This window comes from Rhinoraja longicauda, chromosome 3, assembly GCF_053455715.1.
Source record: "Rhinoraja longicauda isolate Sanriku21f chromosome 3, sRhiLon1.1, whole genome shotgun sequence".
In the NCBI taxonomy this organism is placed as follows: Eukaryota; Metazoa; Chordata; class Chondrichthyes; order Rajiformes; family Arhynchobatidae; genus Rhinoraja; species Rhinoraja longicauda.
In genome coordinates this window covers 25,167,254-25,185,897 of record NC_135955.1, presented here as the reverse complement: position 1 = coordinate 25,185,897, position 18,644 = coordinate 25,167,254, and the positions used below count along the sequence as shown (strand labels likewise).

At 46.5% G+C, this 18,644-nt stretch overlaps 1 protein-coding gene across 11 annotated transcripts in view; it reads left to right on the top strand.

Annotated features, from left to right (window-relative positions):
* plppr1 (phospholipid phosphatase related 1) overlaps positions 1–16,943 on the top strand; it is a 78,110-nt gene extending 61,167 nt beyond the window's left edge. For 3 of the 11 annotated variants that reach the window (XM_078396880.1, XM_078396889.1, XM_078396879.1), the window contains 2 exons: positions 11,509–11,596; positions 16,632–16,942. In XM_078396880.1, coding sequence (XP_078253006.1) covers positions 11,509–11,596; positions 16,632–16,720 — 177 coding nt within the window. In that variant the 3' untranslated portion in view covers positions 16,721–16,942. Of the gene's footprint in view, positions 1–11,504; positions 11,597–14,207; positions 14,271–15,136; positions 15,740–16,631 lie in introns of those variants that run through there. The other 8 variants (XR_013547118.1, XM_078396884.1, XM_078396885.1 and 5 more) reach the window with 8 other exon arrangements.
* The last annotated feature ends 1,701 nt before the right edge of the window (positions 16,944–18,644 follow it).

The window sequence follows — 18,644 nt, the reverse complement described above, 5'->3', positions numbered from 1 at the left end:
AACCACAACCGCTTTTGGACCTTCCCGCGGACCCTGCCGCCCGCGCCGCTATCCACGCCGTGTCGGTGTGGCTGCCTCCATTGTGGACCGAGGACCCCGACTTCTGGTTTGACCAGGCCGAGGCACAGTTCGCCCTGCGGGGCATAACTGCCGACGCCACTAAATACTTTCACGTGGTCAGCGCCCTCGACCCGGCCACCGCGCGCCTGGTCCGACCCTTCCTCCGCGACCCCCCGGCAACCGATAAATACGTGGCCCTTAAAGCCTTCCTCCGTCAGCAGTTCGGCCTCTGCGAGGCTGAGCGGGCAACCCGGATCCTCCGAATGCCGCCCCTGGGTGACCGCCACCCGTCGGTACTACTGGCCGACATGCAGGCACTGCTAGGCGACTACGAGCCCGGGTTGCTTTTTAAGCATGTTTACCTGATGCTGCTGCCGTCCGACCTCCGCCAGCAGCTCCTCGACGCCCCGTTCCCCAACATGCAGGCGTTGGGCAGGCGCGCCGATGAGCTCATGATGGCCTGTCACCTGGCCCTCGACGCGTTGGAAGTCCATCCGTCGGCCGACGACTACCCGCAGGTAGGAGCCTCGATCGCCCGCATTACTACCGCTCCCCGACAGCCTTCCCGACGGTATCCGGCTTCAGCAGCTCACCCAGCCGGCGGCGCGTCTTTTTCGCACGGCCCGCCTGCAGTTCCCCCACCCGCCACCGGAGGTCGCCGGTGGTCGGACCCAGGGGTCGCGCGCAGCCTGCCGGCAGTTCCTCCATACGCCACCGGAGGTCGCCGGTGGTCAGATCGGCCCGCACAGCCGCCCGTTTTCATGGAACCCAGCAGAGGGGGCTGGTGCTACTTCCATCGGCGGTGGGGCCCTTCGGCCCGTCAATGCCGGCAGCCCTGTTCGTTCCCAGGAAACGCAGAGGCCGGCCGTCACTGATTGCTTCGGCGGCCGGCCAGATTCATCGTGTGTTTGCGTGGGACTGCCGCTTCGGGGCCCGTTTCCTCGTAGACACCGGGGCGGAGGTGAGTGTTGTTCCCCCTTCGCAGGCTGACCTCCGTAGTGGTAACCGCGGTCCCCTCCTCGCCGCAGCCAACGGGACCACAATCCGGTCATATGGTGTGCGCACGATCTCCCTCAACTTCGGGGCGAGCAGCTTCTCGTGGCCATTTGTGATCGCGGATGTGTCCCAGCCACTGTTGGGTGCGGATTTCCTACGGGCACATTCCCTGCTTGTGGACATTAAGCGGCAGCGTTTAGTGCAGTCTGTCACTCTGCAGCCCATTTTCCTCCGCTTGGGCGACCCGGTCGTGCGTCCTGATGGGCCCCTGTCGTCCGTGGACGCTGTGTTCTCACGAATTCTGGCCGAATTCCCCGATATTCTGGACCCCCAGTTCCACTCCGCCGCCCCGAAGCATGGGGTGGTGCACCATATAACGACTACTGGCCCGCCCTTATACGCCCGGGCACGGCGTCTTCCACCGGACAAGCTCCGTCTCGCTCGGGAGGAGTTCCGCCTTATGGAGTCACTGGGGATCGTGCGCCGTTCAGACAGCCCGTGGGCGTCCCCGCTACATATGGTCCCCAAGGCAGATGGTGGTTGGCGTCCTTGCGGAGATTACCGCCGGCTTAACGATGCCACAATCGCCGACAGGTATCCGATCCCTCACATCCAGGATTTTAATGCCCACCTGGCTGGGGCCACGGTATTTTCCAAGGTCGACCTGGTGCGTGGCTATAATCAAATTCCAGTCCACCCCGACGACGTACCCAAGACGGCAATCGTGACGCCATTTGGCCTATTCGAATTCCTCCGCATGCCGTTCGGACTCAAGAACGCTGCGCAAGCCTTTCAGCGACTTATGGACTGCGTGTGCCGTGGCTTGGAATTCGTATTCGTATACCTGGACGACATATTGGTGGCGAGCCGCTCGAGACAGGAGCATATTGCCCATCTCCGCCAGCTATGCCAACGCCTTAGCGATCATGGGCTGGCCATCAACATCACCAAATGCCGTTTCGGGGTGGCATCCATCGAATTCCTGGGCCACCACGTGACCCCGCACGGTGCGCTGCCGCTCCCCAACAAGGTGGACGCGGTGCGCCAGTTTCCACGCCCGACCACCGTGAAAGGCCTCCAGGAGTTCGTGGGAATGGTGGCCTTTTACCACCGATTTGTGCCATCTGCAGCCCGGATCATGCGCCCGCTTTTCCACCTCATGGCGGGCAAGCGCAGGGAGGTCGAATGGACCGACGATGCGGTGGCGGCGTTCCAACACGCCAAGGAAGCCCTGGCTGCGGCCACGATGCTCGTGCATCCACGGGTTGATGCACCAACCAGCCTGACGGTCGATGCTTCAGAAGTAGCGGTTGGGGCGGTGCTCGAACAGCACACGGATGGGTGTTGGAAGCCTCTTGCCTTCTTCAGTAGGCACCTCAGCGGCGCACAGCGGAACTACAGTGCTTTTGACCGCGAGCTCCTTGCCCTTTACCTTGCGGTCCGCCACTTCCGCTATTTTCTCGAGGGGCGGACTTTCACCGCGTACACGGACCACAAGCCCCTTACTTTCGCTTTCGCCAAGGTGTCCGACCCGTGGTCAGCTCGCCAGCAGCGGCAGCTGGCTTTCATCTCGGAATTTACTACCTCCATCCGTTTCATCGGGGGTAAAGACAACCGGGTGGCCGACGCCTTGTCTCGACCCGTGGTCCACGCCGTCCTGCAAGTGGCTGATGGAATCGACTACTCAGCCCTGGCGGCGGCCCAGCTGTCCGATAACGAGATGTCCGCCTACCGTACCGCCGTTTCGGGCCTCAGGTTGGAGGACGTTCCCTGTGGCACTGGGGGCGCGACGCTGCTTTGCGATGTGTCCACCAGGCAGCCACGCCCAATCGTGCCTGTTGCCTGGCGATGCCGGGTGTTCGAGGTGCTCCACGGGCTGTCCCACCCTTCCATTCGGGCGACGACGACCCTCGTGGCTTCCCGTTTCGTTTGGCACGGGTTACGCAAGCAGGTTGGGCATTGGGTGCGCACCTGCATCCCGTGCCAAACCTCAAAGGTACAGCGGCATGTGCGTGCGCCGCTCCAGGAGTTCCCCGTCCCTCGCCACCGTTTTGACCACATCCATGTGGACATCGTGGGGCCGCTGCCGCCTTCTCGGGGTTTCACCTACCTCCTGACAATGGTGGACCGTTTCACGCGGTGGCCGGAGGCAGTTCCACTGCCGGACACGTGTGCCTCTACTTGTGCCCGTGCCTTGGTGGCAAATTGGATTGCCAGATTTGGGGTTCCGCTCCATATTACGTCCGACAGGGGGCCACAATTAACCTCCGAGCTGTGGTCATCCATGGCCCAACTGCTGGGGGTTAACCTGCACCGCACCACAGCGTACCATCCGCAGGCGAACGACCTGGTGGAGCGTTTCCACCGCCAGCTCAAGGCCGCTCTGAAGGCCCGTCTCGTTGGCCCGGACTGGGTTGACGCGTTGCCGTGGGTTTTACTGGGTGTCCGCACCGCCCCCAAGGAGGACTTGGCCACCTCCTCGGCGGAATTGGTTTACGGGGCTCCGTTGATGGTGCCCGGAGAGTTCGTTCCCTCCGCCCAGGGTCAGGCAGAACAGCCCTCAGCCGCCCTGCAACGCCTTCGGGAGACGGTGGGCTCGCTGGCGCCAGTGCCGACGTCTCGCCACGGTTCGGTGCGGTCACATGTCCCTTCCGCCCTGCAGGACTGTCCTTTTGTGTTCCTGCGTCGGGATGCCCACCGGCCAAACCTTCAGCGGCCTTATGAGGGACCGTTCAAAGTGCTTGAGCGGGGCCCTGCCACCTTCGTGTTGGACATGGGGGGTCGTCCTGAGACGGTCTCTCTTTCACGGCTGAAGCCGGCGCATGTGGACATTAGCCAGCCGGTGCTACTGGCGCAGCCTCGCCCTCGGGGTCGTCCCGCGTCCCGGCCCTTACCCCCGAAGTTCCCACGGGTGCCTTCCCCTGGCGGGGTGGTTCTGCTTCCTGCGCCCGCCGTGGCGCACACGGGCTGGCCGTTTCGTCCGTCCCCCTGTCCGTTTCGTGCCTTCGGTTCTTGGGGGGGGGGGGTCCTGTGGCGGCACCCGGGGGCTAGGCCACTCCCTTGGTCATTCCACTCGGCACTCAGTGGACGGGAGGGATTAGGTCACTTCCTGGGTCAGTCCCCTTGGGTCAGGTGGTCTGGGACTATAAAGGGTTTGGGTGTGTCGACTCACGTTCTTCTTGAGTGCGGTGTTTGATACCACAGGTAATAAAGTTATTAATTACTCACCTGGCGTCTGGCCTGATTACCGCGGTGACCGCACCCACTACACTGTGCTATTAACGGTAACTCGAACCACACTCTCCCTAAGCCGACTGTTGTCTTGGATGAAAGCTATACTTTTAATTTGCAGCCTGCTATTTTTCACTGGGCATGGACAGCACATTGAGGGCAAGATTTGTTGCCCACTTCTAACTATCCTCAGGAAGGTGGTGGCAAAAGAGCTTTGTGAACTCTGCACTCCATGTTCTTCCACTGCACATTGGTAGAACTGAACAGCTTGCTATGCCATTTAAGTTAAGTGTCAGCCACACAACCTAGGATCTGAAATAGGGTACAGTCCAGACTGGGGAAAGTTGACAGATTTCCTTTTCCTATTAATGAACTGATTTTATCACAATCCTGAATCTTTCAGGTCACCATGACTGGCATCAGCTCTCTATTCCAGGCTTACCCCAGAATCATAGCTCATGTCAGTGGATCCTTAGTCCTGTAACTTAATATAATTGTTTCCCAAGGTAAGTGGCAAAAAGGCAAACGTACGAGTGATGAATTCTGCTTCCGCTGTTAAGATGCATTGACTTCAAAGATCAATTGAAGACATTGAACTGAGTTTCAGAAGAAGAAATGTCCATGTTCATCAGAGCATAGAAAAGTAGTTTAGGATCAGGCTCTTTGACCCAAAATATCTGTGTCAAACATAATACCAATATGAACTAACCTGATGGTCCATTTAAATAATACAACAAAGAAAATATTTTAAGACACTGATACATCCACTTCCTGAGTCAGCATGTGACAGAGTGAAACTTGCTTCATTGTGCTACAGTATATTTTTAGATCTTTTTTTAAAGTTTATTCAATTCTTCGTTTTATTCCCCCTGATGCTAATGGTTAAACATCTACCAATAGCATTTAGTTCAACATTCTGACAGTTAAAATATTTACGTCCTATTGATAAGACCTTTCGGCTTCTGAATTTGATTAAAAATGAAACGTCTGTACATTGTGATTGGCCTCTGCATGTTTTATCAAGCTAAGCACTCCTTTTCAGTCTACTGAGAAACTGATCAATTAAAAGCATAGATAGAAATCAATAATCAATTCCACAGACTGGTAAAGGAAGGGATGGGGAGAATTTATTATTGCAGCAAATTGTTATGACCTGGTATATGCTGCTCTAAGGTTGAAGGAAGCAAATTTACAAGTACGTTTTGAAAGGAATTGAATTATTTTTGAAGGGGAAATGATTGCAGGCATAGGAAGGGATAAATAGGATTACATTCAAAACTAACCAGGACAGACACACAGACTGCATGACCCCAATGAATCAATGTGCTTCTAATTAAAAGTTTTAAAAAGTGCTAGAATTAATTTGCAAAGTCACAAAACTCAAATAATCTTCGTCTGAAGTACCTTTAAAAGGTATTGTGTATTTGCATGGATTACGATTAGTTTAGCAATTCGTGAGTTTGGTTTTTAAAAATTCACCACTGAAATGCTACTCCAGCCTTTTCATTTGTGCTATGAGTATTATTTATCATAATCATATCCTGCAAATTAAATCATACATCAGTCAGCATCTTGCGTGTCATCGTAAGGCTGAATATAATGATAATATTATGGCCATATATTATGGGAATCACTGGGTAATTCCTCTAACAAACAAGCCTAATGAACGCGGTGCTGAGACTGGCAATAATTTAGTGCCCATAATTATCCAACCACTCAATGCAATTGCTGAACTCCTATCTACCTCTGATGTCCCTCGGACTATCCTTGCTGGCGTTACCTTGCACTAAACGTTATTCCTTTACCATATATCTGTGCACTGTAAATGGATTGATTGGAATCATGTATTGTCTTTCTACTGACTGGTTCACACGTAACAAAAGCTTTTCACTGTACCTCGGTACATGTGACAATAAACTAAACTGAACTGACTTTATTTGGGGGAAACTGCTGTACTAAGAGGGAAACTACTAAGGCCATACATTTTATTGGTGAAAACTACTAAGGCAGTACATTCCAACGTTTTTCTTCCGACCCTTTCTAAACCTCATGCCCCCTCACTTTAAACCTATGTCCCTTGGTTTTATATGCCTCAGTTATGGGGATAGGTTTCCTACAATCTATCCTATCTATGGCCTTCTTTTTGTATACCTCTATCAGTATCCAAAGATAGACACAAAATGCTGGAGTAACTAAGCGGGACAGGCAGCATCTCTGAAGAGAAGGAATAGGTTTGAGAAGCCACGAAAAAATCATCCATTTCTTCTCACCAGAGATGCTGCCTGTCCCGCTGAGTTACTCCAGCACTTTGTGTCTATCTCCGGTGTGAACCGGCATCTGCAGTTCTGTCAGTCTATTCTCTGCCTCCTCTGCTCAAGGAAAACAAACCCAGCCTTTCCAGTTTCACCCCATGATTGAAATCTTCCATCCCAGGCAGATCCTGTTGAATCTTCTCCGTGCCTTTACTACCCGAGTAATGTGTGTGCATATTCATCCCTGGTTGACAATGCTAAATGTGTTCAACATATTGAACATTAGCCACGGATGAATAAGCACACACAGTATTTAGAAAATGAATCCAAATGTGCTGGAAAATCAAATAGATCTTCAAGAACCGATGCAGAAAACCACAACCTAAATGCAGCAGCCCACGTTAGTAAGGGCCTAAGAAAATAAAATGATTTTGCATTCCTTGAGGAGCAAGATTATAAACTTGGGAAGTTATGTTAAACTTGCATTGAAGTTTGGACATTGATTACTGTGCTCAATACTGATCACTGATTTATCGAAAGACTGCGATGCTGGAAAGAGGACAAAACAGATTTCATTAATTTCTGCTGTTGTGGATGAAGCCCTCACCCATGGCTACTCTGTGTCTGCAGTTCTGTTCTCATTCCTTCCTCCCCCCCACCCCCCCCCCCCCGACCAATGTCCTGAAAGAACAAGGACGAAGTTCTCTATATCCTCACCTTTCACCCCACCAGACTTTGCATCTAATAGGTCATTTCCACCACCTTCAACATGATCCCACCACTAGTCACATCTTCACATCCCCATCCCTTTATGCTTTCTATAGAGACTGCCCTCTGCACAACTCCTCGGTTCATTCATCTCTTCCCATCCAACCCACCCTCTCCTCAGACATTTCCCCCTCAACCTCAACAGATATAACACTTGCCCCTACAACCTCTCTTATCTATTCCATTCAGAGACCCCAGCAGGCCTTCCAGATGAAACAGAGGTTCACGTGCAACTCTTCCAACCTTGCCTTTGTATTCAGAGCTTCCCATGAAGCCTTATTTACATCAGCAAGACCAAGCATAGACTAGGCCACTGTTTCACAAACACTTGCACTTTGTCCGCTAACGCCTGCTTCTCCAATCAGTTTGAAGAAGGGTCCCGACCCCAAACAACATCTGTCTCTTCCCTCCACAGATGCTGCCTAATCTGCTGATTTCCTCTAGCACTTCGCTTTGTGCTCAAGATTTCAGAATCTGCAGGTTCTTGCCTTGATTCCAACTATAAGGAAAGGATTAATATAATAGGTCCTTTTTCTGGTAAAAAAGGAGTCATTTAGTTTTAAGTTTACCAACGTTTTAGATACAAAAACAATGTCTTTCCACTTGTGGTGTAGAATGAAAACCTCAATATAAGAAGCTTACCAAAAAATGAGATAACAAATAAAGAAGGCTCTTCTTCACCCAGAGAATGTGAGATGAAGGAATTTGCTTCAACGAATGGCTGAAGGAGTGAATATCAGCGATTTTTAAATATACAAGGAACTTGGAAAAGAGAGCTATGGGTAGGCCATACCTGGCAAGTGATAGGTGGATACGGGTGAGGAGGGTTAGATCGGCAGATGTTGCCTGACCCGCGGAATTCCTCCAGCATCTTTTGCGTTTCGCTCAGAGATATTTAGGTGGAGCCTCAAGTCTCATGAGGGAGAAGGGTTATGATCATGAATTTAAATGCAGGTTGATGGGAAGAGGCTGAAGTGGAGCATAATTGCAGGCACAGATGAGATGGGCTGAAAAGCTTGTTTCCATGGTGTACTTGAATAAAACTATGTGACATACAATCAAAAACACTGATGACTTACTGATCTAGATTTTGCAAAGCAGAATGACCGCCCACACTTGTCACTAGGGTGGTGTCCTGTGCATATCATGGGTGTTTCCAGTGAGAAGCTGCTGGACCAAGACTTGTTCTAGCGAATTGGTGAGGCACTCTTGGAGCCAGGGCATTGTGCTAACATCTTGGGTCACATGGGTGGGGCAGAAGAAGTCCCATCTACAAAGCCAGTGAGCCAACAATGCCTGATGGGCAACAATGTCACTAGACAAAACCACCAATTTCTATCACAGATCCTGACATTCAGGTGCCTTTAATATCTAGTAAAAAATAAAATCGATGACTAAAAAGTTAGAAAAAATTAACCTAAAAAAAATGCTTTTAATTACTTTAGAACTTTCCAGCAAACTCAAGTAATTTAAAAGCATGACAAAAAAACAAAGGAAGAACTCAATGGGTCAGGCAACATCTGTGGAGAGGGAATGCACAGATGATGAGTTGGGTCAGGACTCTTCTTCAGACTAATTTAAAAACATTATTTTTCTTCCTCATAGTGGTAAGACCTGATTGGAAATGAATGGGTGCATGAATCCTGCAGTAGATTTAGCCTGCCACAGGATCTGCGAGCAGATTACCCAGTTTAATTGTAGTAAATACATGCTCTGTTGCTGGGCTCCATCCGTAATCCATCACTGAAGAATGGTAGATAATAGCTGGCTAGTTTGGAATTTCGGTCCATTTAGGTCCGCATACACTAACGTTCAGAACAAACCTGAGTAAATTTAATTTGTTTGCTGCAGAACTACTGGCAGAACTCAGAAATGATGAATAACCGCATGTTACTCTCTTTGGACTCTTGTTGCTACATGCCCTATTTCCCATCCTTTAATGGAAGTGCATGCATCTAGCCAAGTATTAGAAAAAAACTTTCTGAACGATTATGTTTGCAGGATATTCATAAGGGCATGGCATTACCTTTGTCAGCCTTCTGATCCTGGCAATTTGTTGGGAGTCTTGATAACTTTTCAATATGGGCTCAAATATTATATTGCTCAGGAAATCCAGACATTAATCTCCACAATGAAACGGGAAATAAAGACATTATTTTCCCTAAAACGAAACTGATTGCACAAACCTCTTACTTCAGAATTGCAGACTGTGACTTCTCCTGTAAATGATTCACAGGAAGTGAGAGTACCATATAGCATCAGGGTTGATTACACGAAGAGTGGTGGAAGCAGAGTTATGTAACTAGAGGTCTATATTAACTATCCATAGGGATGTGAATTTAAATCCGTCATGGCAGCAGGATTTGCTAACTGATCAGTAATTTAAAAGCTAGGATGAGTATTAGTAACCATGGAACCACTGGATCATAATAACTCATCAAGCTCACTCCTGCACTTATCTCCTCAGGCCACATGTCACTTCTGACCCACGGCAATGTAATTGATGCTCACCTGAATGGTTGCAGATAATGACATCACTGCAGCCAGCTACATTGAAGATGATTGAGTAATTCCCTTATCATGGAGCCATGTAGCACAAAATCAAGCCCTTCCAATCACCAACCAGCAAGCAACATTATATTGCATTATATTGTAATGTAATTACAGGATGGCATGATGGCACAGCGGTAGAGTTGCTGCCTTACAGCGCCAGAGACCCGGGTTCAATCCTGACTATGGATGCTGTCTAGATGAAGTTTGCCCGTTCTCGTGACCTACATGGATTTTCTCCGGGTGCTCCGGTTTCCTCCCACACTCCAAAGACGTACAGGTTTGTTGGCTAATTGGCTTGGTAAAATGTAAATTGTCCCTAGTGTGTGTAGGATAGTGTTAGCATACGGGGATCGCTGGTCGGTGCAGGCTCGGAGGGTCTGTTTCCGTGCTGTATCTCTAAACTAAACTAAATTGATATTTTATCCTCCCCTCATGACTATTAACTTTTCCACTCCCAGATTCAAACTTAACTGCACACTATGTCGACCATTTTCAGTAGCAATTAACCTACCAACCCACTTATCTTTGGGATGTGGAAGGAAACTGGAGCACCCTGAGAAATTCTTGTTGGACGCTACTGGACTTTGTGGTTGAACCTATGTCAGTGGAGCTGTGAGGCATCAGTTGCACGAGCTACGTCATGTTTGCTGCCCTGCATACATTATGTGCAGGGAATTTATATGCAATATCCTCCACCCCCTGCATTTGCCTGGAAAAATGTGATCAGAACTTGCTGTAGTTTCACTTTTTATTCCTTTCATTGAGTAGTCTCCCTTTCCAGAGTAAACTGACTTTGTTTGCTTCAGAATTGCAACCTTACAGTGAATCATCCTGACCTCTATCTCAGTGGCTGAGACTGTTCTTTCAGTAATCAGCAATTGCAATGGCTTAGCAATGCACTCAAGGGCAATTGGAGATGAGCAACAGGCACTGCCTTGTCAATCCTATAATTGGATGTTTAAAAAATAATTGATCTTATATAAAACCAAAAGTAACGTTAGAAATACTAGTTAGTTCGCACATCAATTAAATATAAAACAAACTTAACTTCTGTAATTTTTCATTAAACTGGAAAAAGTTAGATTAAAGTAGGCTTTTAAGATGCCAATAATGCCGGGGGATGAATGGGGAGAGTAAGGCAAGGAAAGAGCAAAAGGGACAGTGTGAGAGGAAGGAAGGCAGTGGAGGTTAAAAGATAGGTGAAGGGGCAAAGGCAGTGACATTGGAATCATTAAAGAATCAAAAGAAGGGGCAAGAAGAAGTGCAAATGGAAAAGCAGAATCATCACCTGAAACTTCTGAACTTGGGTTTGAGTCTGGAAGGCTGCAATATGTCTCATTGTTAAATGAGATGTTGTTCTTTGTGTTTATGTTGAGCTTTGTTGGAACGGTATAGGAGGGCCAAGGCAAGGAGGTCAGAATGACAGAGACAATTAAGGTGACAAGTAATGGTTGGATCAGACTCGTGCACTCGACAGAGGCATTCCATGAAGTGTTCGCCCTATTTCTGGAAGTAGGGAAGACACCATGGACCAGGGTAAACAAGATTGAACAAAGTGTGAATAAGTCACTGTTTCACCGTATTTTGTTCTTGTAACACTGATCTTACAACGTGGCTCTTCTTCCCTTAATGCCGGCATGACAGCAAGGTGGGAGACATCGACAGCCCCCCCGAGAGGGGGTGTTTCGTCCCAGGGTCATTTTCCAGGACCAGCCAGATACCCAAGTCAACAGGAGGTATATACGCAAGGACAGGGCTCCACTGTGAGCTCCAGAGTTTAGACGTCTGGTGTTGTACGAGATTATGCTCTGCGTGTCTGCCTCTGGTGCTTCTCAGCTGATGGGCTTCCTCTTGTGTTCCACGTGAATCTGGCATTGTGTAATCCATGTCTGCTTCCTTTAGCTAGATTTTACTGTGCTTGCAGCCATGTTGCCTTGGTTGTTCACACTTGGCTTGGTCTTCTCCATGAACCTTGGCTTGGTCTTCTCCATGAACCTTGGCTTGGTCTTCTCCATGAACCTTGGTGCTGAACTGTTTCCCTGTTCTTGTCGTAGTTTCAGTGCAATCACCCAAGTGGGCGAAGTCAAAGACCTAATCTTACTGATGGCCACAGGCAATTGGCATTTTTCTGCTTCAGAATTGCAATGTTTTGTTATATGTTGACCTATTTATTTCTGTTATGTTACCGTTGCCCTGGTTTATTTTGCCAAACGGAATGATTTAAGGAAGGAAGTTTAGTCATATCATGTCAACTGTGGTTTAAATGGTTAGTATTCCCTCACATAAGTCTGAAGATTATTAGTTTCAAGTCCACCTCCCGAGGTTTGAGCACCAACATCTCAGTTGACATGCAGTGCGATAATGAGAAATGTTTGAGGTGGGGTTCTTGGGTGTGATATTAAATTATGCCCTCTCAAAGGAGATAAAATCCAATGGCACTCAGCGTTACTGACGATCTTTGTCCTTTGTGGGGGATTCCTGTGCCTATATTGTTTGCTACGCTTTCTTACAGAACAGTGTCCACTCTTCAAAAGTACTTAATTGGTTGCAAATCCTTTAGACAATAGACTGTCAGGAGTAGGCCATTCGGCCCTTCGAGCCAGCACTGCCATTCAATGTGATCATGGCTGACCATTTACAATTAGTACCCCGTTCCTGCCCTCTCCCCGTACCCCAGAATATCCAGAAAGAGACATGGATGGGACTCTAGCAGTGCAAGCAATTTTATTATATTATAAAGTCATTCTCTTAAGTATTGAAAGAGTGATATGACTACAGTGTTTCAGATGATTTAAGGAGCAGATGGGTAGATGGACCCTATGGGTAGTTCAGTCTGAAGAAGGGTCTCAACCCGAAACGTCACCCATTCCTTCTCTCCAGAGATGCTGCCTGTCCTGTTGAGTTACTATAGCATTTTGTATCTATCTTGGGTAGATAGACAATTAACTATTGTTGTAGGTGGCAGAACATAGAGCAAGGGGGTGTCAGATTAAAATCAGAGCCAAGCCATTCAGGTGAGAACCAGGAAATGTGTAGGAAGGAACTGCAGATGCTGGTTTACACTGAAGATAGACACAAAATGTCACCTTCCCCATAGCTAACAATGATCTATTCTACATCTTCCTTGAACTTTGTCCTCTTTGATCTCTCGTTTTTCACACCTTACCCTTCCATATCTCTTGTTTCCCTCTCCCGTGACTCTCAATCTGAAGAAGGATCTTGACCCAAAATGTCACCCATTCCATCTATCCAGAGATGCTGCCTGTCCCACTGAATTACTCCAGCATTTTGTGTCTATCTTCGGTGAGAACCAGGAAATGCTTCTCCACACAAAAGATACTGGAGATGTAACTCTCTCTCTCTTAAGATTCTAAGGGTTGGACTCTTTCAAGCTGGTAGACTAGACATTTGGATGTATGGATATTCAGCAGAACTGACGCTCTTCAACAATTTATCACAATACTGGTGAATCAGGGGCCACTTAGAATGTGTTTATAATTGGACATTTGTGGAACAAAATGTGCAAAATATAAGCTTCACAAGAATTCCACAAAATAAAACCATCTCACCACACCTTAGCTCTCTGTCTCTTCCCACAAACTTGTGCTCATGTCACAGTGCTGCAGCTATGTACAGAACAGTTAAGCTGCATTAAGACTAAGCTCACATGAGGGATCTTTAAGCCCAAAGCAGGTGACGCAGTGATAGGTTATAATACAGTAGGAGACAAACATGCGGTGTCAGTCTGAGTAATGAGCAGCTGGGCTGAATGGCCTGCTTCTGTGCTTTAGTCGGGAGCTTTTAAAACTTCATTTATTGCTGAATGAGGTTTTAATTGATTAATTCTTTTGAAATTAATAAGAACATCTTTAGTTTGCACAGATAAGTGGGATGATAAGTTTGGCTAAAAATCTATTCTCCTCTCGGACCAGAATTTAATTACAACCAAAATTAAGAAGTGAAAATATTCTCCATCTAAAGTCCAAGCATGGTGATCTTGGGTAATCCCAGTCAAAGTGGGTACTAATCTATGGTACAAGACTGTGCAACTTGAACAATGAGGAGGAAGATGTCCCTCCCCATGCTGAGTTAGAGATTGACATTGTTGCTTAGAGTAGGGGACTTTCTCTCCATGTCAAGCCGTGCTAAATTTATCGCCATGTGTTTGAAATTAACACTGGGGCTCTGAAAGACTTTCCCTTGATTGGCATAAATACACCAAAGTTGATATCAAAACCTTTGCAAGGGGTTTAAAGCAGGTAAGTCACTTGTCCTCTCTGGTTATGCTCACAATTTAAAAAAAAATTACTTTCCTCTGTTTGAGGCAGGGCTTTCTTTCTGTTTCAGGTGATTAGGTCGCAAAGGTGATTCGCATGGGTGCTTTCATCTCCCAGTGAAAACAGGGGGCGCGTGAGTGTGCATGCAAATGCCATCTTGCCAAGGGCCTGATGACATTTCACCCTGCCCTCCATTCTGTTATGTCCGTCCCTGGGAGCATGTGGCAGGGAGTGCTACCAGTTGAAAATCCAGGGCAAATTTTTGTTGGAAGATCTCCAATTCCTGGGCCATGCTGGTGTGGTACCTGAGCAGTATGTTTTCTAAACTGCTTATAGTAACCCACTTTGTATCAACATTTGAGCAAACACAAAAGCAAACCAAAAATATCTACATCCCTCATGGTGGCTATTTGCTGGAGGTATCAATTAAAGCACACTGGTTAAGTAATCATAGATCACAATGAAATGCACAGCTTTTGTCTTTTCTACTCACAACTTGCTCCTTTTCTGGTTCACATATTTGGCCTAGACTGTGCTAAGAGAAATGAGGAAGGATGCAATTACTAACAATCAGGTAGCATGTAACGTCATCTAACTAGCCCCAGCACAGCCTCCCTCACTGCCACCCTTCCCTACATCTAACAACACTGGAGTGAACTTCAACCTTGGAGGACTTGCCAATCTTTGGTACATGTCAGAGCAATGAAGGCAGGATGCCCATGAATTTCCTGTACATATTGACTAGGCTGGGACATCACTGACAACCTGGACTGGATTTCAGTTTGATTATAGTCTTATACTTTGTCAAGCCAAGAAGGTTAATACAAGTCTTGAATCGCTTCTGTAAAGAGCAGTGGGGAAATAAATTTGGAAACAGTGTAAAATCAGCGGCCGATTTAATGGTGTGCCGCTGTCAAATCCCAGTTTCTCGCACTGGGAGCCTTGTGATCTTAGCTTTTTGTCACAGTTATCATCCCTCTTTCTCACCTCTATCTGTAGCTGTGCGAATGCCACAGGACGATTGGCAATTCACAAATGGTCTTGTTGAAATTCTCCAATGCTCTCTTTCCTGCTCGTCCTAATGGCCAATGAACATTGGATCCAGGTCCAGTGTCATTAAGGTTGAGGTCAGTACTGTAAGGTCCTCCAGCCTCCTCCTCTCTGCCGCCCTATTAGTTCAAGCACCAGAACCGACATGACAGGCCGAATGGCCTCCTCCTGTGCTGTAAGAGTAACATTCCTTAACTCAAACACCCTGCATCATTGCGGCACATGGATTAGTCAATTTTTGGGGCAAAAAAATCTTCTGAATTTGCTGCTGAAAATGTATCTAATTTTGAATATTTCCTGTGCTTGACCAGTGACCAAAAACTCAAACAGTTCATTATGCAATCAACATTACAATCTGTTCATGACTAAATTGATAGTACTTTCCACATTGTTTAAGGCATCACCTGAGGCTTTTGTATCCCAGCTTGTACGTGTCTTGGGGAGATGTTGTCATGCCTGCGTGAGCTGGAATCACCTGCTAGTTGTTTCTACCTCCTCTGCCATTGTTCCCACTGAAGTCCATGCACAGAGTTGAACACAACCTTGTCTGATAAAAGTCGTCATGATCAAAATAATTTTCTCCCCTATAGTTTATGCAGCTGGAGATATTGTATACTCATCCCTAAAACATTTTGTTTGTGATTTAGTGTAACAATCTTGTTGGAAAGTATCGTTGAGAACTTTGGACCTTATTTCAGTCTGTTCTAACACATGAAATGTCTGTCATACTGTTTTTTGTGTATAACCCTTTTACACAACAATTCTCTCCCCCTTCACAGGCCTGTGCCGCAGTGTTGTTTGTGCACTATGAGTGAATTTCTTTAATACATGCACATGACAAACATTCTGCCAGTGGTTAAGGTTTCTCACCGAGTGTTTTGCACTGTGATAAAATAGTTTTCACGGCAATTTTGCTTTGGTCAGCTTTCCAAAATAATGCACCCTTTTTAATCTACGATGATGGCTCTGTAGATAGCAGCCTTTCCTCTTGACCCAGGTGTTGGTTTAAGTACCACATCAAAGGCTTGAGCTAAAATACTTTTACTGGTGCAGTGTTTTGGATGAAGCAACTGCCAGATGCATGGAATGGGTCACTTATACTCTTCTGAAGATTCGCAGCAGAGTTTTTCTCAGTGTTCTCGTCAATATTTATCCCACATCTATTATCACTGAAAAGAGGTAGTCTGCTCCTTATCACATTGCTGGTTGTGCAAAAATTGCCTTTGCGACCAGTTTCATTCCGCTTTGAATGAACTTCCTTGGCCGCAACATGATTCGGAAGCGCCTGAGCTTTTGAAAGACTGACCAAATGCAATTTTTACTTTCAAATGGAAACCCCACTGGACAAAAGTGTTTGCAGTGTGCATATAGCTTTTTGACCTGATTTCCATTACTCCAGCTGCTGAAACATTTACAAAACCTTTTCCTTTTTGTCCTCTTACAGAACCACTCTGCTTCAATAACAGAAGTGACCTGAAGAGAAATTCTTCTTCCCTTCTTAACAAAAACATACAAATTGGTACTTTTTTATAATGAGTGTTAAACTGTGGAAAGTGCAACTCAAGAACCTGTCTAGTTAGTATGGGATGTTTTGTACATTTTGTATGACAAAGTGTTGTAGCATACCTTAATCTTATAGCTTGTTTCAGAATTAAAGCATTTGATGTAAACATTTCTAATTTCTTATGTAAATTCAAGTCGTGTTATGTGGTCTTTGTACAATAAAGTGTGTGGTCTGGTTTATATACACTTTACCTTGTGAAGTGATTGGTGCATTTTGTTAACAATAAATGTCTTTCTATCTCATTTCCCATATGATAGTTCCATATGACTGCTCCCCTATGTAATTCCCACTGGCTGGTCAATGTGAGTTTCATTACTTTTACATTGCAGGTAGATCCAGGTTAAGAGTGCATGTGATTTAGAAGTGGATTGGGAAGTCCTGGTGTTCTTCTGTCCCTTCAATCCTCCTCACATTGTTGTGAGAGGCCTGATTGAAGAGATGTTGGAGTCATAAGGTCATACAGCATGGAAACAGGCACTTTGTCCTGACTTGCCTCTGTTGACCAAAATGCCCCATCTACACTGGTTTGGCCCATATTCGTCTAGAACTTTTCTTTCCATATATCTGTCCAAATCTCTTTAAATATCGTAGTAGTACATGCGTCAATACCCCTTCTGGCAGCTTGTTCCACATGCCCACCACCCTATGTGAAAAAGTTGCCCCCCCCCCGGTTTCCTATTAAATCTTTCCCCTTTCACCTTAAACCTATGGTTCTTGATTCCCCTACTCTGGATAAAAGAATGTGCATTCACCCTATCTATTCCCATCATGGTGTTATACACCTCCATAAGATCACCACTCATCCTCCTACTCTCCAAGGAATAAAGTCCTAGCCTGCCCAAACTCTCCCTATAGCTCAATCCCTCAGGTCCTGGTGACATCCTCTTAAATCTTTCTGCACTCTTTCTAGGTTAACAACATCTTTCCTACAGCAGGGTGACCAAAACTGAACACCATACTCCAAATATGGCCTCACCAATGTCTTGTACAACATAACATCCCAACTTCTATACTTAATACCCTGACTGATGAAGGCCAAAAGCCTTCTTAACCAACTTATCTACCTGTGATGCCACTTTCAATGAACAATATACCTGCATTCCTAGTTCCTCTGCTCTACAATAAACTCCAGAGTCCTGCCATTCACTGTGAAGGTCCTGCCCTGGTTTGACTTCCCAAAATGCAACACCTCGCACTTATCTGCATCTGCATTAAACTCCATTAAAAATTTCTCAGTCCACTTGCTCAACTAATCAAGATGCTACTGTAATTTTTGATAACAATCTTTTCTCTCTTCAATACTGCCCACTTTGGTGCAGTGTGCAAACTTACTAATCATGCCTTGTACATTCTCAACCCAAAACATTGATATAAACCTCAAACAGCAATGGATAAACCACAAACAGCAATGTTGCCAAATGTGCCCTGGTGAGCTGTTGCAGAGAAACATTAGGGTGGTACAGTGGTGCTGCTATCTCAGAGCACCAGCAACCCAGGTTCAATCCTGACCTCCAGTGCGGATGTTCCAAATTGTCCCTGTGACCGCCTGGGTTTCATTTGGGTGCTCCAGCTTCCTCCAATATCTCAAATTGATCGCTCAAAAATATATTGTAACAGTATTTTAAAGAAGAGCAGGGCACTGACCCTAATGTTCTCTCAATAAACATTCCTAACATAGATTATCCTCTCACTGATTAAGTAGATTACTGGCATGGACATTATGAACTGAATAGCCTCCTACGTTTGATTCCATTACCACATAGCATTGTATGGGATCTTGCAAGTTGACTAATAATTGCTAATTTACCATGGTAACTACACATCCAAGTTATTCCTTTGCCTCATGTTGGGAAGTCTTGGAGGTAGAAAAGGTGATACGGAAATTCGCATCTT